This window comes from Mus musculus, chromosome 9, assembly GCF_000001635.26.
Source record: "Mus musculus strain C57BL/6J chromosome 9, GRCm38.p6 C57BL/6J".
Taxonomy (NCBI): Eukaryota; Metazoa; Chordata; class Mammalia; order Rodentia; family Muridae; genus Mus; species Mus musculus.
In genome coordinates, this window is record NC_000075.6 from 109,211,279 (window position 1) to 109,235,297 (window position 24,019).

Consider the following 24,019-nt stretch of genomic DNA (forward strand, 5'->3'; position numbering starts at 1 on the left):
TGGGTTCATTTCTGGGTCTTCAATTCTATTCCATTGGTCTACTTTTCTGTTGTTATACCAGTACCATGCTGTTTTTATCACAATTGCTCTGTAGTAAAAGTTTAGGTCAGGCATGGTGATTCCACCAGAGGTTCTTTTATCCTTGAGAAGAGTTTTTGCTATGTTAGGTTTTTTGTTATTCCAGATGAATTTGCAGATTGTTCTAATTTGTTGAAGAATTGAGTTGGAATTTTGATGGGGATTGCATTGAATCTGTAGATTGCTTTTGGCAAGATAGCCATTTTTACAATGTTGATCCTGCCAATCCATGAGCATGCTACTCCCCCAAATTATAATGCTAATTGAAGAAAGTCTTGTAGTGAAATGCCTTCAGTGGGATCAGTTAATAAAACACACTCCATATAATGAATAATATCCAGCAAAAGATTGAAAGTCCTAACTTCTTGTATTGAAGCAGAAACAAGATTTTTTTTTTAACATAATATAGGGCTATTAGCCATTTCTTGAGGTAAAACTTTCCAATGATGTCTATCGCTTCATGGGTTTACAAGCTTTAAAATTACAACCTCTCTAAAAGCAAACCCTTTATAACCACCAGGAAGCAAATAAATAGTATAAAAACAATCTTTTGAATCTATAATAATCTTATCCCTATATTTTGGAAAGGCATCTGGAGTACGTAAGCTGGGTTGTAATGTCTTCATAAGTCCCTAGCTTCATTAACCTTTCATAAGTCTTAAGTTTGGAACTTTGTTTAGGATTAATAGAATAACCAATCCCTTGAAAGTGAGTGAGCACATCCGCTCCAGTGTCTATTAATCCTTCAAAGCTCTTTACTTCAATTATTAATTTAATGTTAGATAGTTGTGGTAAATCTCTTCCTAAATATGCCCCAGCAATGAAAACACAACACAACTAATATGAACACATGCTTTGCGCCTAGATTGGGCAGATCTACCACTACACTACCATCTTCCACATCTATGAGACCCCTTAGAACTGTGGTTTCTCCAGGCCATTTGCTTCTGCTCAGCTTTCTTCTTCTTCCTCCTCCTCTTCTGCAACCTCTCCCTCTTTCATTTTCTCCTTCTTCTCTCCCTGACCTTCTGCTCCACTTTCCTTTTTTTTTCTGCCCAATCATCAGCTCTCCTTTATTTTACAAATTAAGGTGGGAAGTAGGTTTACAGGAAATTACCTGAGTGTTGGCTCATTCCTTGTTCACAACCACTCACTGGAGAACTGAATTAACATCAAATATAATTAGCCCCAGGGCTATCTACAGCATTAGATTTCTTACTAGTAATAAGTTGAACCAAGTATACATCAGAGGAACCAAAGCCACCATGTCCTTTCTTACTCTTAACAAATTTGGGAGGGAGTGGATGCAAGGGAACTAAAGCAAGATGAGCAATTGGTTCTTCTGTCAGCAGACCTGTTAAACACCTTTCTAGGGGCTAGCCAGGATAACAAAGACCAAAGGAATGCCACATAAGCCTTCTCTGAACCCACTATAAGCTTTGCCTTAAATGTAAATGTTTCTTAATCTGGGCCTATTTTCTGAGGCCTGGCCCAGTGATTACCCTTCCAGCTTGGAGGACAGATTCCAGGGGAGTGATTCTACTGCTGGTCTATGCTTCTATTTTTTTTTTTTTTTGGACAGACTTTCCTGAAATGACCTTTAGTTCATTTCCTATAATTCCCCCATAGTTAAAACATTCCTTATCCCCTCAGCTCTGTGAAAGCACTGCTCGTACTGTAGTTCTCTGCAAGGCAGCAGCCATAGTCAGACCCTGATTGAATGAGGGTACAATTTCTATACAAAGATAAATGTATCCAGATAAGTTTGTCTCTTCTTTGTATGGCCAGATGGCCGTGTGGCAGGCTGCATTGCCATTCTCATAAGCCGATTTTGTAACAAAAGGAACTCCTGCCTAAGTGAGGGTCTCCAAAAATTCAGCAAGCTGCTTTTTACAGTCTCTTCACAAATTCCTGGAATCGTTCATTGGGACCTTATTTGGTCCCAGATAAACTCCCACTGAGATCTCCTATCTATCATGAGGAGTCAAATTTGCTTCTACCACTGTGTCTGATAAAGCTTGTGTGAAAGGGGCGGCAGGCCAGTGCTGTGCTACAGCTCTTTTTAAATCTTTATTACTCTTGCAGTCATCTTCACTTGCTTGATTTTTTTCCTTCATTACAAACATGAGTGAGTTAAAAATCCTGAGCCTGTGATCGAAGTGCAAAAGGCAGCCAATGGAACACTAGCAATTTAACTAGAATTTTTAAGTTTCTTTTGCAATATTAGAACATAACTGTAGTTTTGGAAAACAAAACCCAATTTTTAACAGTGTAAACAATCCATTCTCTTTAAAATCAATACAAAGAGCATTATTTTCATGTTATAAAGTTTGGCTGCCAGTTCTTATATATGAATGCATGACAGTATAACTTTTAATACCTCATTAAAGAGACATTGTTTTAAATCCTATCCTTTATTAGTCTATTTTCTAGGATAGGAATTACATAAAATGCTATCCCAATTTAGAAGTATCTTTAGAGGCTTGTTTTCCTGGGTTGGCTCATGCCACCTGTTGTTGTTTAAAATGACTGCAACCCTGAGTTACCAGGTTTAACCTAAGTTACTGTTACCAATGTTACAGATTTCTAATCATACCCAATAATTTATAAGCCAATACTCTATAACCAAGACATGCAGAACATATTTATACCTTTAAAACCAGTCAGAAACAAAAATGAAGTGGCTACACATATCTTATATATTTAGACCAAACAAAATTTTCTTATCCTTTCTGGCTGTAATTTCAAGAGAAAATGCACCCTGTCTCCAGCTGTGCTTGACTCACAGGTACAGTGCAGTGTAACTTATCAGTTTCTGCTGTGCAAATTGAGACTGTGTTCTAAAAAGTTGTACTAAATTGAGGGGTGGATAGCCAGCAGATAAAGTTTAATCAACTTTTCTTTTCAACATGAAACACAGAACAACAATCATTCAAACAATTAACAAAAACAGACATAAATTGACACACATAGACAAATTGATGTACCAAGAACAGACAATAGACAGAGAGGGAAAAGAACTTCATGTCCCAAAGGGACCTAGATTTAAACTGGACTAAGGATATCTCCAGTAGGAGGCAGAGAGGAAGCAGACATCTCCCAATTTCCAACTGTCCCTAGGAGAGCTCTGAAATAGCTTATGTACATTTTTTTGATTACGTGTCCTGGACAGGGGACAACTGATTTTCTGAAACCTATTCTCTTTCTCTCTTTCTTTTGTTCTTCCTACTTCTGGGAACCACATACAGCATAAATCTACTTGAGCTAAGATTTTTCCTAACATCTGTTTTTTAAACCCTGCTCCTCTCACCCAATGCAGCTCTTGGCTGCAGATATATCCCTATATAGAATTCCCCTGTCCAATGCGCTGTCGCCCCTGGATGAAATCAGCATCTGGTCAACACCACTTTAGCCTAGCTGTATCCTGCTTAAATGCATGACCTGCAACAACAGCCTCCAAAATAATGAACTTTACACCCAGCACTAGTATTAATTGTATTTGTTTCATAGTGTGCAGAATATTGTTACTTTTCCTCTGTTTTCTGTGGAGCTCTACCCAAGACAGCATTTTTCAGTGGGTCACCCCATTTTCAGACCCCTTGTTTGGGTATCACCTGTAGCTGTCCAGCACCCATAGAAAACTGGGTTTATCTGAAAGTGGGGCTGGAAATGAAAAATGATAGGGTATGAGAGAAGGATAGAGCCAAGACAAGGTTCTGATCAAAGCTCAAAATTTAATTCTGCAGCTCCAGCTTATCAAGGGAAAACCACAAGTCCCATCCTTTGTTTTAGCTGGATTATGTTGCAAAGCAAGCTTAGCTCGGCAGTCTATTCCTTCCCTCCAAGTTCCTGTAGGAAAATGTAGGTGTAGTGAGGCAGACAATTCCACCTATGTCATAAAACCCAAGTGGCAAGTACTCATAGTATGTTTAGCCTGCTCACGGATGGGGGGAAGCGCAAAACACTGAATTTCATTATGAAATTCCTTAAAGTTCTCAGAAGACATTGTCTGTGTTTTGCCTCCCCTTTTCTGTTGGTAATATTTATAGTCCCCAACTCAGAAAATGCTCTTTTTATCCATATAGCCTTATTTACTTACATGAGAAAGGGTTTTGTCACACAGTCTAAGCTACCTCAAACTCCCTGTGATCAGGCTCAGTCTCCTGAGTGCTGGGACTCCAGTCATATACTTCCCTTACCTAGAGAGTCAGACAGTTAGGGAGCTTGATTGTATGTATGTATGTATGTATGTATGTATGTATATATGTTTTGGCTGAATCTGTTCCAGAAGCATGTAGTTTCCTCGGAGGCCAGTAGAGGGCGTTGTATCCCTGGAACTGGATTGTGAATTGTGAACGGCCCTGTGTGTACTGGGAATTGAACCTGGGTCCTCTAGAAGAGCAGTTGTGGTTTTAACTAGCAAGCCTTGTATCTAGTCCTTTGGTTTTTGTTTCTTTTGAGATCTGGTGTCATGTAACCCAAATTAGCCTTGAGCTCACCATGTGGTTCAGGATTCTTTTGCTTTTGCCTTTCACGTGACTTACCTATGGGGTTTCATCCTTTGTATGTTTCTGTGTGGTATGCATGTGTGTGCACTTTTCGTAATCTGAATGAGAAGGTCTCTCATGAAGTTGGTGTCTTAGGGTTTCTATTCCTGCCTAAACATCATGACCAAGAAGCAAGTTGGGGAGGAAAGGGTTTATTCTGCTTACACTTCCACATTGCTGTTCATCACCAAAGGAAGTCAGGACTGGAACTCAAGCAGGTCAGGGAACAGGAGCTGATGCAGAGGCCATGGAGGGACGTTATTTACTGGTTTGCTTCCCCTGGCTTACTCAGTCTGCTCTCTTAATATAACCCAAGCCTACCAGCCCAGGGATGGCACCACCCACAAGGGCCCTCTCCACTAATTGAGAAAATGCCCCACAGCTGGATTTCATGGAGGCACTTCCCCAACTGAAACTTTCTCTGTGATAACTCCAGCCTGTGTCAAGTTGACACACAAAACCAGCCAGAACAGTTGGTTTCTATGTTGGAAGGATTAGGAGGTGTGGCTCTGTTGGAGGAGTTGTGTCACTGTGGATACGTTTTTAGATTTAAAAAGACTTGTTATTCCCATGGTGCCTCTTTGCGTCCTATGTGCAAATCAAGATGTGCACTCTTCACTGTTCCTGCCTCCATGCCTTTGCTCCACCCTTTGACTCTAATCCTTTTAAACCATAGGCTCAATTAAACTTTAATTTTCAGTTTTAAGGGTTTTCAAGACAGGGTTTTTGTGTGTTCATATATGTATATAGCTCTGACAGTCCTGGAACTCACTCTGTAAGCCAGGCTGGCTTGAATTCGGTCCTGGCTGACTCCCAAGTGGTGAGATTAAAGGTGTGCTCTGCCACCACCTGGCTTTTAATAATTATTATTTTTGCTTTTCTTCTTTTCTTTTCTTTTCTTTTCTTTTCTTTTCTTTTCTTTTCTTTTCTTTTCTTTCTTTTTTTAAAAAGATTTTTATTTGTATTGCTGTTTTGCCTATATGTATATCTGTGTGATGGGTACCCTCCCCCACCCCCCCAAACTGGAGTTACAGGCAGTTGTTAGCTGCTGTCTGTGTGCTAGCAATTGAACCCAGGCTCTCTGGAACAGCAGCCAGTGGGCTTCACTGCTGAGCCATCTCTCCAGCCCATATGCCCTTGACTTCAAAACTTGTTTGAGGAAAAAAAGAGATCAAGAATTCAAAAGAGAACAGTGAGGAGAGGTACATGGGAAAGTTTAAAGGAGGAAGGAGGACAGGGGAAAATTATAGTCTCAGAAAAGCTGCCCACACAGCCTGCTCATCTGAGTCAACCTTACAGTAATGAAATGACAGATGTCACAGCCAAGTGGCTTGGATGGCTAGACATGGCTAGACAGAGATAGGTTCTCATGACATAGCCCTGGTTGACCTGGAACTAGCTCTGTAGACCACGCTGGCCTCAGAATTCAGATCTTCCACCTGCCTGTGCCTCCCCAGTGTCAGGATGAAAGGTGTGCACCATCATATTTGGCCTCTTCACTGCTTAGCAACACTGAAATCACCAGCCTATCTTTGCAAAAAGACCTTTATTATCATTGAGGAAGAGGACACATAACTCACTCAGTTTTCAAGAGCAGATGCCAAGGTATATGCCATCAGAAAGCAGGGGGCGGGACTATTTGTCATCACTCCAATTATGCTCACATCGTCACATAGGGTTTTGAAAATGAAGCTGCCAAAGGAAAGAAACCCAAGATGTCAGTACTCACATGGGAGTGAGGTTTATCAACTGGTAATTAAAGGACTGTCTTTTCATCACAGTCCTGAATCTGTTTAAAAATTTTAAATTCTTTTTTGTTTGGGGCTAGAGAGATGGCTCAGTGGTTTATAGCACTGACTGCTCTTCCAGAGGTCCTGAGTTCAATTCTCAGCAACCACATGTTGCCTCTGAACCAGGTATAATGAGATCCGATGCCCTTTTCTGGTGTGTCTGAAGATATCTACAATGTACTCATATACATAATATAAACAAATAAAAATATACTTATTTGTCATGTGTTTATGTGTCCACTCCTGTGTGTGGGTTATGTGTGTGTCTGTGTGTGTCTGTGTGTTGTGCCTGTGCATACCTGAGTGGGTATGTGTCTATATGTGCATGCCTGTGTGTGTGTGTATGTGTGAATGCTTACATGTGCACCTGTATACATGGGTATGTGTGGCTATGTGTACTTGTACATGTGTGTATGTGTGTGTGTTCCTGAGTGCATGTGTGCGCTCCTATAAATTGAATGAGTAGATGATAACTTGTGGAAATCAGTTCTCCCCTTTTACCAAGCAGGTTCTAGAGACTGAATTTGTCTGGCTTGGTGACATTGCCTAAACTGCTGAGCCATCTCAGGTTAATTTTGAGTAACTGTGCACATTGGCAAAGGATGACTATCATTCATAGCATGAGTTCCAATCCCAGCCTTCTGCAATAGACCTCTGCCCCATTTCTCAATTCTCAGTTGTTCAGTATATTACCTAACTTAAGAAGAGAGAGAGCATCCTGGTGTGATACCAGGGACCTATAAATCACATCAACTTAGGAGCTGAGGCCAGAGGATTGACAGAGTTTGAGGTTAGTCTAGGCTACATAGAGTGACCTTGTCTCAGAAAAAAAAAACCCAAGGATTTAATTTATAAATTTATTTTAAAATTGAGTTCTGTTCCCTTTGCCAAACTTGGTCCACTCAGAGTGGATATAGCAATGCATCCCCTCCCCACAAGGGGGCGTGGAGATGGTGGGGCTCATGTCAGTCATTCTGTTGTTTACTACTGTGGGAAACGTCTAACAGATCACTCAGGAGCTCATGAGTGTGAGATCTGCCCTGGACAATGACACAGCCTCTGCCCGTGACCTTGCAGACTCTAGCCGAAACCTGTCGTCCACACCCTTATCCTGCTTTGCACTGAGATGGTATAAATGGCGCCCCTACCTCTCTCCACCTGGGATGTGGCAGACACAGCAAAACTCCCTGAAATTTGGGGGTAAAGTTCTTTATCAGAGTTCATCCTTTACATGTGGAAGACCCAGGATTCACTCCCCAAGCACAAGAAAGACAAAGAACCTTCCCCAAACTGGTAAGTCTACAGAGAGTCAAAAGCAGGTCAAGACCAAATACATTAAGGTCCAACCATTGGCACTAGATTCAAGAAGAACAAGTTTCTAATAATTAAACCAGAAATGTGAAATTAGAGGGGCATTCTACCTGATCATCTATAGAATGACAGACCCCAATGACTAGGGATGTTTCAGCACATCATAGAAGCCAGAAGGACATTGTACAGTCCTTTCCAAATCCTCAAGGAGAAGAAACTAATACCAATGAGAAATCTGAAACTGAGTGAAAGGGAGAAGGTTTAGGAGTTCAAGGTACTCCTTGGATACATAAAGTTTTAGGCCTTAACTACATAGCGAGTTTGAGGCCAGTCTTGGGCTATACAAGATGTCTCAAAGCAACATACACTCCCCCACACTTTACATAGCCAAGGGCTTCTTGAGCAAAACAACAAAACTGAAGCTATCACAGTATCAGATTTTAAAATACGTCACAGCAAGCTGCTGTGACCAAAGCAGGATGAACGACACTGCCCTCAAACACACGCATCACAGCCTAGGAGGAGAACCTGCACTTTTATGGTTTGTTTTATTTTATTTTTTAAGGATAAGGAATAGGGTTTCCAGTCGATGGTGTCACGAAGATTCAAAGGCCACCACATTCTTATGCTTCCCACTACACAATAATTCAATAATCAACTGATAACACATTGAAGGAATGACTAGATTTGAGACTAGAAAATGACTAAGAGAGATTGTGTAGAAAAAGTTCCATGACTCAATCCTGGCAGGAGTTCTTGACCGGGAACCCCCAATTACCAGCAACGAAAGCAAGAATTGACAAAGGGGACTGACTCAAACTACAAAGTCTCTCCACAGCACAATGGAGGAAACAAACAACCAACACACCAAAATGTACCAAACAACAACAACAACAACAACAAACAAACAATCAATCAACAAAGATAACTCACACAGAGTGTGGGAAAAAAATCTGAAAGAAGGTTCCACTTTACAGCCCAGAATAGCATTGAATCTAAATGTAGCATATGCTGGCCTCAAACTTGAGGTAATTCTTCTGCCTCAGTTTCCTGCATGCTGGAATTCTAGCTCTGTGTCCCTATGTTTGGAGGGAGAAATATTGTTAAGTCATACATGTAATATAATTTATAATGGTAAATTGTTGTGTTGTTGATCCTTGTTGAAAAGGGACTCTGGGCAAACACTTTTAGTTCCAGCACTTTGGAGGCAGAGACAGGTGGATCTTGAGGTGGAGATAAAGGCCAGAGTGTTTCTAAGATGCTGAGGCTACACAGAGAAATCCTGCAAGAACTGGGACTCATTTTTTTCCTTTACTTTTTTTTTTTTTTTTTTTTTTTGGAGACAGGGTCAGGTTGTCTTGCTAACTGGCAATCAGCACTTGCTTCAGCAGCCTGGATGCAGGGTTTGGGGACTGTACTACCCCATACCATGATCACTGAAAATATTTTGGATGAAGGCAAGTAAAACTCAAGGAAAATTAGTCAAATGGAGATAATGACAGCTCAATGATGAAGCAACCCTAGTGGGGCTGCTCTCAGGAGAACCCATCCTGACATTAAAGACAAGATATGAGGATGCATTCTCCCCACTTCTACTGTGGGCCTGAGACTGTTGACATAACTGAATGTGCTGAGATTCCAAGAACTAGCAATTCTTTTTTTCCCTCCCTCATTTCATTCCTAATACAGAATCTCTCTAGTCTTGGCTGTCCTGGGAGTCACTATGTAGACCAGGAACTGACAAAATAGTCACTTGTTTGCCTCCCGAGTGCTGAGATTAAAGGCTTGTGTTATACTTAGCCAGTTCCAATTTTTGTTTGTTTGTGATGGTTTTGCAATAAACCCAATTTGGCTGCCAAATTTCCTACATAGCAGAAGGTGACCTTGCACTTCTGGATCCTCCTGACTCTACTTCTTAAATATTACACATACACAGCCAATATCTGTTCTGGGTGATGCTGGAGATCATACATTTAGTCATACATTTTATAGAAAGTTCATTTCTCTTTTTAAAATGCATTTTTGCACAGAACTTTTCAATATGTTTAACTTTACTTTCACTGCATTGGTGTGAGGGTGTCAGTCAGATCCCCTGGAACTGGAGTTACAGACAGGTGTGAGCTGCCATGTGGATGCTGGGGATGGAACCCAAGTCCTCTGGAAGAGCAGCCAGTGCTTTTAATTGCTGAGCCAACTCTCCAGCTCCAGAAATGTTTTAAAATTAATGTCCAGTTTAAGTCAAGAAGCAGAAATTACCTTTCTGGTGGCAGATTTCTCCTGTTTTGCAGCCGATAACACTTTCTGAGCAGCAGGCTTCTCTCCTCCCATGCATACACATCCATAGAGCCATCGTTACAGGTGACGATGACATGAAGGGGGTCCTTCAAAGAACACAAATGTGAGTTGGCTGGAGTCAATGATAGATCAAAAGACAGGGAGAGGGCCTTAGAGAAGGCTGATCAGGTAAAGGCACTTGCTGAGCAAGCCTGGTGCTCTGAGCCCATGTAAAGGTGGAAAGAGAGAGACTAACACCAGGAAGTCGGCCTCTGGCCTCTGCAAGTGTTCACAGACAAATGCACATGTGCACACCACAACAGTATGAAGTTTAAAAAAATGTAATTTTTTTTTAAAAGCCCCACTGGAGGGGAAACATTCCTAACTTACCACCCATAGTCTCAAGATCTCTTCTGGGCAGTAGTGAAATGTCTGAAGACGGAGACCATGTATGTTGAAGAGCAAGAGAGAGGATCCAGTTGAACAAACAATCACGTCCTTATTACTGACTCCCATCCATTCTGGACTCGCCTCATAATCTTGCAAAGAGAAGCTTGCGACCAAATATTCTGTTCCAACCAAACAAAAAATACAGAGGCAACTCTTTCATTCATTTAAGTAGGGACAAAATCCTTAATGATCACTGAAAAGCATATCCCTCCTTCCATGGTGTGCTAGTCTGAAAGAGACAATGAAAGCAGTCCATTGGTCTGACAATTCCATGTCCTGACAAGTCCATGTCCTTGGCCAGGGAAAGGCAGGCTGTGACACAGTGAAAGTGTGGACAGTCAGTATCTCAACATTGGAAAGACAACCTGTACTGGGAAAGGACAGTAGTACCCAGGCCCTAGTGCATGACAGCAATGGTAACATGCCTTCCCAAGAGAACCACAGTTCACTAGATTAGTGGCCATCAAGCAGACACAAGTTCACATCTGGCCAAGGAGCCTCCTGCTCCCTTTACAAAAACATCATGTGGAGCATCATCATACGGTGATCCACAATCCAGCACAGTCCAGTGGTTCTACAAGTTCATGGCCTGCCTGGTCTACAGAGCAAGATCCAGGTTAGCCATGGCTACACAGAGAACCTGTCTTCAAAGACTAAAAATACAAAACAACATCAAGCATTTATAACTTACTATGAGCATGTGCAGGAAACACAGGAGAAATAGGGATTTCTTTTAAAATTTGATTTTACATTATTATCCTTGTGTATGTATTCATGCCACAAGCACACATGTGGGGGTCAGGGGACAACTTGAGGGATTTGGATCTCTCCTCCATCCTGTGGTACCCCAGGAACTGAACTAGGTTGTCAGGCTCCGTAGGTAAGTGTATCTATCCTCTAAGCCAGCGCTTTTCAACCTTACCAATGCTTCCTACTGAAGTTTAATACAGTTCTCATGTAGTGGTGGGTTGTAACCCCTGCCATAAAGTTACTTTCATTGCTACTTCATAATGGTAATATTGCTATTGTTATCAATTGTGATTTATGTATTTTTGAAGATAGAAGTTTTGCCATAGTGGTCATGACCCCATAGGTAGTGAACCACTGCCCTAAGAAATTTTCCTCCCCATAATATATATTTCTTTATTGTCATTTAGGATTTTTGTTTTTGTTTTTGAGACAAGGTCTCACTATGTGTCCATGGACAACCTGGTACTCAGGCTGGCCTAGAAACCGGAGAGATCTGCTTGTCTCTCCTCCTGAATGCTGAGATTAAATGTGTGTACTACCATGCTTGGCCTTTTACTTTTATTGTTTTTAACTTTATCAGTGTGCGTGTGTGTGTGTGTGTGTGTGTGTGTGTGTGTGTGTTTGTGTGTACATGTCTGTGTGGGTGTACGTATGCATGTGTACAAGCTAAACCATCTTGACAGTTCCATATTTCTGATTTGGGAGACAGCAGCCTCTATGAACCTTTCCTGACTCAGTCTCCTGATTTGGGGCGTATGACGTCATGTCTGGATTGAGAACTTTCTAAGGTTTACCTTGAACAGTTACTTTGTTCCCAATCTCTTCCAGCTTCATATCAAATGTGGCAAATTTTGTGGGTCTTGGGGGGACACCTCTGGACATCTGGGTTATCCTGTCTTCCCTTCTTGGGGTCCAGAAGGCTTTATCACATAATGAAAATTTGAGAATGGTAGACACAGGGGCAGAGAATTCTGATGTCCTCAGTAAGCTGTTCATGTAAACGACCTGCAGAGAGAATTGCCCAGGGGAGTCAATGAAGAGTAAATCTCTGCAGCCTGGCACAGGCACACTCCACATGAGGGGCTTTCAAAATAAACCCAGGAGTGGCCGCATCGGTTCTTCACCCAGGACAGGGCAGAACAATCATTGCTTCCACTTAAGGTCAGAATAACTCACCATCTTCCTGCCCCTCCCATCACATTCAGAGGTGGAATGGAGTCCCTGACCCAGGTCAAGAGGCCCTTTGGTCATCCTACCACAATGGATGCATTAGGCAGAGCTTGGTTAAGTACATTTTCCCTGTGCAGAGGACCAGTCCAGGGCTGTTCTGGACTTTTTTTTTTTAAATGAGGCATTGAGACTGTCATACTGTAACCTAGGCTTCTGTCATATATATTGATGTATAAAACCAAATAAATATGCTTGGGCCCTGAGGAGTACTTGGCCTCTGAGCAGACCATTGCTCTCATAGTACCTAGGAACCAGGCACCAGAGAGCTGGCAGTTAAGAGAGAAGGCAGTATATAAAGCATTGGGTAGGGTAGCACTTAACTGAAATGCATGAGCCACTGGTGGGCATGCCAGCCAGTGATCTAAAATTGCTTTGAGTTCAGGGCCAACAAAGATGTCTGGGGACTGTTATTTCACCTGCCTTCATCCTTTGGCTGAGGCACATTTCAAGGACACTTCACTAATAGACATTTGCCATTGTGAGTGGTTACATGAATGCTCCCAAGCACCTTATTCTTTCCTGACTGTAGGATGTCTTTTCTTATGATAGGGCTTAGGAGAGGGGGACTGGTCTGCCCAGATATCCCTGAGGGCTCAACCTTCCCACTGTCTCCCATCTTTACCCTGGAGTTGCTAGAACACACCTACCTTTGTCAAGACACGTGGGTGTTTCATAATCAGAAAGACCCATTTCTTCTGAGGAGAGCAGTGGAGTTCATCAATACCGTATGGGAATACATTCACCTTGGAAATGAGGTGTAAGTCAGGAATCCTAAAGATGTAGAGGTTTCCCGAGATATCGCCTACCTGAAATCAGAGCAGCGGCACCAGGTCAGTGGGAAAAGGTTAAGCATGGAGGAAGCAGTGTTATTTGCTCTGAGATTCACCACTGTGTCTTCAAGTCCAGTAATGAGGCCCAGAGCTGTGACCAGCCTGCCTCTCAGAGTGTCTACACTGATCCCATAGAATAAAACTCCCTAGACCTGGGAGAGAGGACTCAGTAGCTAACTGTGGAGAGAGAGAGAGAGAGAGAGAGAGAGAGAGAGAGAGAGAGAGAGAGAGAAAATATTCACACACAAAATATTTTTCCTTTTCTGTTTTTTGAAACCGGGTTTCTCTGTGTAGCCCTGGCTATCCTGGAACTTACTTTGTAAACCAGGCTGTTTTCAAACTCAAGAGATTCTCCTGCCCTTGTCACATGCACCACCATGCCCTGCAAGATTTATTTTTAAAGAAACTTTTGTAGGGCATGGTAAGATATATCTTTAATTCCAACACACAGCAGGCAGAGGCAGACTGATCTCTCTGCGTTAGATCACCCTAGTCTTCACAGTGAGTTCTAGGCCAGCCAGGACTACATCAGGAGTCTTGTCTCAAACACATAAGGTAAGGCATGTCTAAAGATTTTCTACCCTAAAACACTCTTCCCTAGGACTCATTGGGACATCCACATTACTGGGACATCCACATTATCCTTTTTTCTCTATATCTAATAAAATTCACATTTTTCTCTATTGTCCCTACCCAAACTCATGGATTCAGCAGTTATAAACATTTCAAAGACAAGAAGATATAAAATCACCTAGAAAAATTATGTGTGTGTACTTGTGCATGCTGTATGTATTCTTATGTATGTGAATATAGATTACATATCTGGACATACATGGAGACCAGAAAAGTAGGCCAGGTATCCTGTTAGATCACTCTTCTACCGACTTCCTGTCAGAGTGTCTTATTGAACCTTGGAGCTAGGCTGGCTTGGCTAGCAGCCGCTTAGTCCCAGTGACCCTCGTATTTCCCTTCCCAACAACACTGGAGTTACAGGCACATTTAGTTACATCCCCCTTTTTATGTGTCAGGGATTTGAACTCAGTTCTCTGTGCTTGCACAGTAAACACTGCTACCCACTGAGCCATCTCTCTCCATATCTCAGGAAAGAATTTTAAAATTTCATTTTTAAGAGAATGGCTTTAGGAAATGTGCATGAAGTAGGTCAAAGGCTAAGGGATGGCCAGGTTTATAGTATACTGTGATTGACTCTCAGGGTTTGCAGAGTGTCTGAGAAAGCAAGTTGATATTTGACATTAATGAGACCTAAATATGGCAAGTGTTTTCTAATGTGTGACTATCCCAGATCTGGGGGCCACTTACCAAGACAATTGGGTCATCCTTTGAAAACACAGCTTTCAGTAATTTACAGGAGGAGAACAGGCAGTTAGTTGCCAGAGCTTCCCTGTTGTGGCAGTCCCACAGTTTGATAGTTGAGTGTGTATCTACAGTGACCGCAATGTGCATCTCAGGGAGGGTAGTCAACAGCTTGATATAGGCTGGCTGTTCTGTGCTTACCCAGGTCATAATGCCCTGGAGAACAAGAGCATCATCATGTCTGAGCACCTCTAGTTCAACTGCTTTCACCCACCAGGTTCATTTGGAAGCCTCATCCAGACTGGAACCCCTTCTTACAAGAAAAGAATATGAAAGTTCTAAGCATCCCTCACTGGGCATGGTAGCACAGGCCTAGAATCCCATTCCAGGGAGGCAGAGGCAGAAAGGTTACTAGCAGCTTGAGGCCAGTCTGGTCTACAATGTCAAGTTGCAGGCCAGTTGGGACTACATTACAGGACTATCTCAAAAAAGAAAAAGAAACCCAGGGCTGGAGAGATGGCTCTGCAGTTAAGACGACCAGATGTTCTTAACCAAAGGACCTGGGTTCAATTCCCAGCACACACATGGTAGCTCACAGTTGCCTTAACTCCCATTCCAGGGGATCTGGGATCTGACTCCCTCACATGGACATATATGCGGACACAATACCTATGTACATAAAAATAAAAAGAAACAAAAAGAAGAAAACAAACATCTAGATTATTTGGGACAGGAGTGGACAGGAAAACAGGACACTTGCATTATGCTCAGAGGCGAGCACACACACACTGTACAGACCAGAGAGAAGAACATTGCTGTTAAGATGGCTCAGCAGGGAAGGACACCTGCCACTAAACCTGATGATAGGAGTTCAATCCCCAGGAACCACATGGAAGGGGAGAACCAATTCCAACAAACACGTATGAAAAACAATCAGCAGCCTGTGTTCAAACCCATTTCACCTTTTACTAACAGTGCAGCAGGGAGTATGGGTCTATCGTCACATTTAGTGGGGCTAGATTATTATTATTATTTTTTGGCTTTTGAGACAGGGACACTTTATACCCCTGGCTCTCCTAGAACTCTATGTAAACCAGGCTGACTTCAATCTCACTTGCCTCTGCCTCTTGAGTGATGGAGTTAAAGGCCTAGGCCATCACTTATGGCAGTACTAGGTTTTATAACACATGAAAAGAACATATTCACAATGAATCAATTCCAAAACTGGTTATTGTATCATCAATGCTTATACATTGCAAATGAGAAAAACAGGTTTTCTTCCAGGATTTCTTTTAGCTTAAAAAAAAAAAATCAAGGTGCAGGAGAGAAGGCTCTGTGGTTAAGAGCAGTGTCTGCTCTTCCAGAGGTCCTGAGTTCAATTCCCAGCCACCACATAGTGGCTCACAGCATTTATAATGGTATATGATGCCATCTCTGGGCATGCAGGTATACATGTAGATACAGGAAATAAAATAAATAAGTCTTTTTTAAAAAGTCACACACACATACACACATACAGAAACACACACACAACACAAAAATCACACACACATGTACTCCATCAGTAGCCGCATCAATGAAAAAAGCCAAAAGCATAATTAAATTTATCAAAATATTATAGGCAGCAATCAATATAGCCATTTCTAATGAAAATTATTAATAACCTCTCCTTCCTTCTAAATGTAATCTTCCCTTTGACTCAATCTCTCACTAAAATGTGACTCCTGCATTGACCCCTTTGAAAGACAACCTGTTGAAGGCCTCATTACCATACAGCCATGACTCAGTCTCACATGGCTGAGGTTGCACTACACTCCTGGCTCCCTCTGCCAGGTAGGATGATGATGCACCACTGGATCCTGCCTAGCACTTAGGAGGCAGAGGTAGGAGGGTCCCCATGAGTCCATGATCAGTCTGAACTCTAGGATAGCCTGATAGCATCCTAAACAGCCTCCTCCCACCCACCTGCCAAAACCTAAACCAAACTAAAAACAAAAACAAAAGCCCCAAAACCTCCAACCTCAAGATCATCCTGTTTATTATATTTCATTTTCAGTTTGCTGTAGGAGACAATGTTTATAAGCATTGAGACCCTAACAAAATAAAAACCCCTTTGCTGTGTGTTGGGCCACCATGTTAGTCCCAGCACTCAGGAGGGAAAGACAGGCAGATCTGTTGAGGTGGAGGCTAGCCTGGTCTACATAGTTTCAGGCCAGGTAGGACTAAAGGGTAAGACCTTTTCCCAGACAAACCGAACCAATCAATCTCAAGAATGGATTAATGTTCACTCCATTAGGCTCTATTACCTTTTAAAATAAAAAAATAGTTGAGAGAGCAAAGGATAGTCAAGGAACTCACATTGAAGTTTCCAGCATTCACTTGGTTCCCTCCTACAATGGCTCAGCAGCTGGCCATCGGCCATCTCACGAGTCAGAGTACACAGGAGAAAAAAAAAACCTCTTGCATAAACCAGCAGGGACTGCACAGTGGGAAGCCAGAAGTAATGTCCTCAAGAATCACAGGCATGGCCCATCCTGTGTTCTTTCCCACTGGTGTTAGGGTCCCCACCATCCCTCTCCCAGGGCATCATATGGGCTCCTAGCACTCAGAAAACCATAGAGAACAGAGATTCTACCTACACAGCTGTGCTGCAGTCAGGTCAAGCAATGCTGCTACAGTTGCAGCCATGATTCCTACCCTAAGACACACAGCCCAGGAAGGTACTAGGAGAAGTACACTCAGTGCAACTGCCTGGTATTGTAACAGTGTCAGGCAGGTAGATCAACGGAATAGAATTGAAGACCCAGAAATGAACCCGCACACATATGGTCACTTGATCTTTGACAAAGGAGCTAAAACCATCTAGTGGAAAAAAGAAAGCATTTTCAACAAATGGTGCTGGTTGAACTGGTGGTCAACATGTAGAAGAATACATATTGATCCATTCTTATCTCCCTGTACAAAACTCCAGTCTAAGTGGATCAAGGACCTCCATATAAAACCAGATAAACTGAATCTAATAGAAGAGAAAGTGAGGAAAATCCTGGAACACATGGGCATAGGGGAAAAGTTCCTGAACAGAACACCATTGACTTATGCTCCAAGATCAAGAATCGACAAATGGGACCTGATAAAAATGCAAAGCAACTGTAAGGCAAACGACACTTTAATAGCACAAACTGGCAACCAACAGATTGGGAAAAGATTTTTACCAACCCTACATCCAATAGAGGGCTAATACATAATATATACAAAGAACTCAAGACGTTAGACTCCAGAGAACCAAAAATCCCTGTTAAAAAATGGGAAGCTGAGCTAAACCGAGAATTCTCAACTGAGGAAACTTGAAGTTCTCAGAAACACCTAAAGAACTGTTCAGTATCCTTAGTCATCAGGGAAATGCAAACCAAAATGACCTTGAGATTCCACCTCACACCAGTCAGAATGGCCAAGATCAAAAACTCAGGTGACAGCAGATGCTGGTGAGGATGTGGAGAAAGAGGAACACTCCTCGATTGCTAGTTGGATTGCATGCTGGTACAACCACATTGGAAATTAGTCTGGTGGTTTCTCAGAAAATTGTACATAGTACCACCTGAGGACCCAGCTATACTATTCCTGGGCATATGCTCAAAAGATGCTCCAACATTTAATAAGGACACATGTTCCACTATGTTCATAATAGCATTATTTATTAGAGTCAGGACCTGGAAACAACCCAGATATCTCTCAACAGAGGAATGGATACAGAAAATGTGGTACATTTACACAATGGAGTACTATTCTTTATCACTCTTAACTATAGATTTAAGGTGTTTCTCATACTAAACTATATAATCAACTATCATATTCACATGGTCAAATCTTCAAGTTTCCTTTAATTTTTCTTTCAAATATAAAGTTAAAATGTTTCTCATTATGCTAAATTTATATATATGGGGTCTCCCAGATAGAAGGAAAAATCCCTTCTTGGTTCTTCTGTTGCATGAAAGGTTTCTGTCTTCCCTAAACTCATCTTAAAGAGTGTTCATGCTGTTAACAGATTTATCTCTTTTGTAAACTTATAAGCTCCAGGAAACCCACTCAGTTCCACCTCTCATGGACAACACAGACTCCACCTAGATAAGTACACCTGTCAATCAATAGCCTAAGTTTCTACCTGTTAACTATTCCAGAGGGTGGGATTCCTGTCTTGTTCTCTGGGTTGGGACTCCTCTAACCCCAACCACTAAGACCTAAGGGTTTCAAATGTACACCTGAGAACAGTTTTTTTCCTCCAAAAAGTACTTAACTTTATTCTCTTCTTCAAATATACATAAATGTTCAAGCATCTTGCTAAGTCCAGGTGTTTACTCGAAATCTACATCCAGGACAGCTCCAGAGAAGCAACCCAGAGATGCATCATCGCCTGCTCTCACAGACACAGATGCTTCTACTGGACCTGCTCCTTCCTACCCACAGATGGTCCCACAGATCCTGCACAGCAAGGAAACAAGAGACTCTCCTAAGACTAGACCAACACCCCTTCCCCATTTTCTTAGGTTTCCCAGACATGTCACCCCAAAGTCAGCAGGAAGCAGCTAAAGATCACAATGACCCTATTCCTGCTTCACCATCGCCTCTTTCTAGTTTCTCCTTTTTAAAATTAAACCAAAATGGAAGAATGTTAGCATTCCTTCTGGGCTCCACCCAACAGTTACCTTGCAATAGCAGGTAGGCCTGTCTTGCTATAAAAGGGGCTGTTTGTCTCCTCCTTGCTCTCTCTGACCTTTCTGTCTGACTCTTATCTCTCCCTAATCCCTTTCTCACTCTTCCCCCGCCCCCGCCCCCGCCCTGTCCACGTTTTTTGACCTGCCTCTCCTCTCTCTTTCCTTTTCTCCCTTTCGTTCTCTGTCTCTACTCTCAACTCCCATTCCCATGCCCTAAATAAACTGTATTCTATACTACCCTGTCCTATGTGTCCTACCTCAGGGGAATAGATGCCTCAGCATGGGCCTGCCCGCTGAGGCACCCCTCCTACCTCACCATAGTTCGCTCTACAAAACATATCCTGGTATTTTTAAAAACACAACACAGTCTACTTCTTTTTCTGTCTGCTCTTGACTCTTCTAGATGCCTCTGGCTGTTCTCTCATATCTACAATAAAAAACCTTTATCATATCATTGAGCAGTAATGTCGGCAGTTTCTTTAGTGTACCTCCTCTAAGATCATAAATAGCCCAAAGCATTTCCAGCAAAATCAGGAACAAGACAAGTATATCCACACTTTCTAATCTCATTTTGTATGATATTGTTTTAGCTAGAACAATAAAACGGGAGAAGGGAAAAAAAGGGAGGCCAATAGGAAAGAGAAGCCATAGTTTCTCCATTTGCAGACACTATGAGGCTGTACTTTGAGACCCTATGACTCCTCTGGAAAACTCTGAGAGCTGATAAACTCCCAGCACATTGGCAGGCTACAGAAATAACACGGAAAAAAAAAATCAGTGCCCTTCCCATGCAGCACTAAACAAAGTGAAGAAGGATCAGGGAAGCCTTCCCATTCACAGTAGCCTGGAACACCACCCTGAAGGGCCCTGTGGGCATGGTATGCGCTTTTGATCCCAGCAGGCACAAGTTGGCAGATCTCAGAATTCGAGGCCAGCCTGGTCTACATAGCAAGTTTCCCCCAAGTCTCTTACAAAGTGAAACCCTGTTTCAAACCAGAAAAACAACAAACCAACCCTGGAGTGAGGGGCCAGAGTGATGGTTCAGCAGTTCGGAGGAACTAATGCTCTTACAGAAGACCCTAGTTGGGATCCCAAAGCCTAGTCAACATCTCACAGCCTCTGGCCTCTGCCGGCTGGCACCAACAATAAACTAACAGAGGCATACACACACACACACACACACACACACACACACACACACACACACATATATAATGTCAAAAATATATCTTAAAAAGGAATACCTAGGAGTAAACCTGACCTTGTATGAGAACAATCTCTATGATGAAAACTTTGAAACACTGACAGGCCCTGCAGAGATGGCTTAGCAGAGGACCTGAGGTCAGTGCCTACAGCCCCAGTCCCCACAGCTTACAGTTATCTGCAACTACAGTTTTTAAGGGACCTGACATCCTCTTGTGATCTCCACAGACAGCAGATACAGATGGATTACGTATACATATATGCACAGAAAACACACATATACAATAAACCTAAAAAAAAAAAAGTAAGATGAGGGATAATCAGGTGTGGTGGTGCAAACCTTGGAAAGCACATGGGGAGCCAAGGTAAGTGGATCTGTATGGGGACCTACATGACTGCCAGGTCTGTATAGGGGGAATCCTGTCTCATCACCAAAACCATAAACATGAAATCAGAATTCACATCCAGAATTCACAACTTTTGCTACTCATCGGCCAGACTTACCTCACGAATATCCCAGGTGGACAACTTGGTCATGGAACTCACCATACAGATGACCGACCTGTCTTGTACGTTTCTTGTTAAGCCACACCCTGAGATATAACATGCATTTGCCCGAAATCCTGCAAAAAAACCCCAACACTATGTGGACAGCAGACAGTTGAGGGATGACTCTAACTGAAGGAGGTAGGTTTCCCTTCTCTCTGCCATGAAGAAGGCTTGGATAAAAGCTGTGGAAAGGATGAAGAGAGAGGCAGCCAAGCACACTGCAGGTTGGGCACTGGTTCAGGTACATTTACTCTTTAGTCTGTTTCTATAGATACAAAGCAAGTACTGGGGGCTAGGGCTGCAACCCCTCAGCAGAGTGCACTGTTCTATTCCTAGAGGCCTATGAACTATAACCCAGTACTCATTTGGAGGCAGAAGGATCTGAAATTCAAGGTCATTGGTGTTTGCTACATGAAGGTTTTGAGGTCAGCCTGTAATATATGAGATCCTGTCTTTAGAAAGAAAGAAACAAAGTAATGAAGAAAGAATGAAAGGAAGGAAGGAAGGAAGAAAGAAAGAGAGAGAGAGAGAAAGAAAGAGAAAAAGAAACAAAAGGAAAGAAAAAGTCAGGTGTAAAGATCTACCAGTCCCAGTGAAGGCAAGCAGCAGACCTTGAGTTTGAGGCCAGCCTAGTCAACAGATCAAGTTCAAGGCTAACCAAAGTTATATACTGAGACCTTATCTAAAACCAACAGAAAAGGTAATATTCTTCCCATCAGTAAAAGGGATTAACACAAAGTTGTCTTCTGATACACACACACACACTGTGTCATGTACACACATCATATACAGACATACTGAAATAAAAAATGTAAAAAAAAAAAAAAACTTAAAAGCACCTCTACATCAGAGAACTGTTCTAAGGAAGTTCGTTGAAAAAGATAAACACTAAAGCCTATTTGGTAATTTCCCCAGTAAATTCTCTCTATGCTCTGGGAAGGGTACAAAGCCTTAGGGGAAAGGGAACGATAGGTCTGGTTGAAGATGTTGAGCAACACTCAGCAGATCACAGATTGGTTCCATGGCTGTGCTAGCACAGCAGCCCCATCCTGTTAAACTACAATTCCCTTCCTCTTCTTAAATGAGTACGTAGGACCACACGGAATGGGAAAACTCAAGTGTGCATCTCTTCTAGGTACCCAAGCCCATACCATACTCCGCAGGAATTTCCTTGTAAGTGAAATCTTCTGGCTTTGCCCGGGTCTTGGCATGTTCTTGCCATGTTCGGAAAACGAAGAACTGCTTCCATGTCTCTGTGCCCAGGAGCTGTAGGGTAACCATGTCACAGAAGAGCCATCTCTTCTGACACAACTTCCTGTAATACACAGTTGCAATTCCATCAGGCTCACCCAAGTCACTTGACCTTAGAGCCACTGTTACAGTGAGCAAACTTTTATTCACTAACCATCCTCACGCAGCAGAGGTCCAGGCCCAGAATCAGAGGCCTCTTCTTCCCTCAGCCCCATCTTGTCCCCTCCTCCCATCCAACCCTGCCCCTCTCCTTACCTCCACAGGACATCACTGCTTGCAAGTTCATTCCAGTTCTACGGGAGAGAAAAGAATCCTTAAACCAACAACTGCCTCCCTCTCCTGCTCTCAATTTGTTCTGGTCTGTGCCTATATAGTTTAATCAAACACAGTCCTAGCTCTCCAGGCCCAGCCAGCCTGGAGAGACCTACCCCAGCAAACACAAGTCACCTTATGAGGGCTCAGAGGAAGGAGGGCCAGGCTCAAAGGTCTGACATGGAGTCTCAAGGATGCTTTGTATCAGTAGCATGTCTTTGCATGGCAGCTTGGTCTTTTCATTTAGCAGAAGTTTGGTATCACTGTTAGTGTTCTGAGATAGGTTGTCTAGTAGCCTGGGCTGGTTTTAAATTCATGTGATTGAGTCTGACCCTAACTCCTGATCACCTTGCTTCCACCTCACAAGCGCTTCAAATCCAGTCCCGCACCACCACTCCTGCCTCATTTAACCGGATTTGAGGTCTTCAGAGTGGATAATGCTAACCCATGAGACCTAGATGTATCTGTTTGCTATTCTGTAGGATGGAGCTCCTGTTGGTAAAGAGAAGCAGCTGAGTCTCCAAGACACTAATGTGTCAGAGCTGAGTAGACAGGTCTGAATAAGGTAAGTTTAAGGAGGGAAGGAAGGAAGGAAGGGCAGGAAGAAGGAAGGAAGGATGCCAGGCTGTGTGAGTATGGTGCTGGGGTAGCTGAGACTCCAAGACTGAGTGGGAAAGGCCAAAGGGGTCTCATGTAGGGTGCATTGAATGGAGGAGTTCAGCCATGGAGCTTTTACCTTGTTCACTTGGGCAGCCTGTAGCAAACTGTAGGCATCCAGATAGGAGAAGATTTTCATCAATGGCAATCTAGGCAAATGGACCTCCATCTTTTGTGGCCTAAGTCCACACTGACTCTCCTTTCTCCTCCCAAGCTTGTTCCTTTTTACTGGCTTGGCCAAAGATTTAGCAGGATTGACAACCACAGGTCATGAGGCTTTGACTGGAGTAAGCTGCAGCTGTGTAGACTCTCAGCCTGACTCCCAGCCCCCACTCACTTGTGCCAGATGCACTCAGTTGAGAGTGCTCATACCTGAACTCACTCCAAAGTGATTTTTATTGCATAGATGAGCTCAACAACCCCTTCCTGGCATTCTGGAGACCAAAAGCACATGATCTGGGGCAGCCCTGATTGATGATGTACTTCTCAGAACCTTCTAGAAAATCCCGAGTAACACACTAATTGTCAACAGGTTCAATTGCTTATGTGAAGTCCATTAGGTTTCTCAAATTCCTGGTGTAGGGAAACTGGTTTCCATGTTCATGTCTACCTTGAGACCTGAGTTAGATCAGCAGGGCCCACCTCTCTGTGCCTGCACAGCCTCTGAGATCATGTGCTTGTGTACTTAGCTTTCTAGTAGAAAGTGGCGGTCAAAGAGGACACCTGATGTTTACTGCTGGTCTCTGTGTGGGCAGCAGTGGGCT

At 42.7% G+C, this 24,019-nt stretch overlaps 1 protein-coding gene across 1 annotated transcript; it reads right to left on the minus strand.

Annotated features, from left to right (window-relative positions):
* Positions 1–6,153: 6,153 nt before the first annotated feature.
* On the minus strand, positions 6,154–23,476 carry Fbxw20 (F-box and WD-40 domain protein 20). The gene is made up of 10 exons (NM_001008428.3): positions 23,335–23,476; positions 22,542–22,579; positions 22,187–22,350; positions 20,991–21,109; positions 14,581–14,790; positions 13,078–13,236; positions 11,995–12,205; positions 10,391–10,569; positions 9,983–10,107; positions 6,154–6,317 (listed from the first exon to the last, which is right to left on the minus strand). Exons 1-10 carry the CDS (start codon positions 23,422–23,424, stop codon positions 6,206–6,208), a joined length of 1,407 nt encoding a protein of 468 aa, NP_001008428.1. The 5' UTR covers positions 23,425–23,476; the 3' UTR covers positions 6,154–6,205.
* Positions 23,477–24,019: the final 543 nt, after the last annotated feature.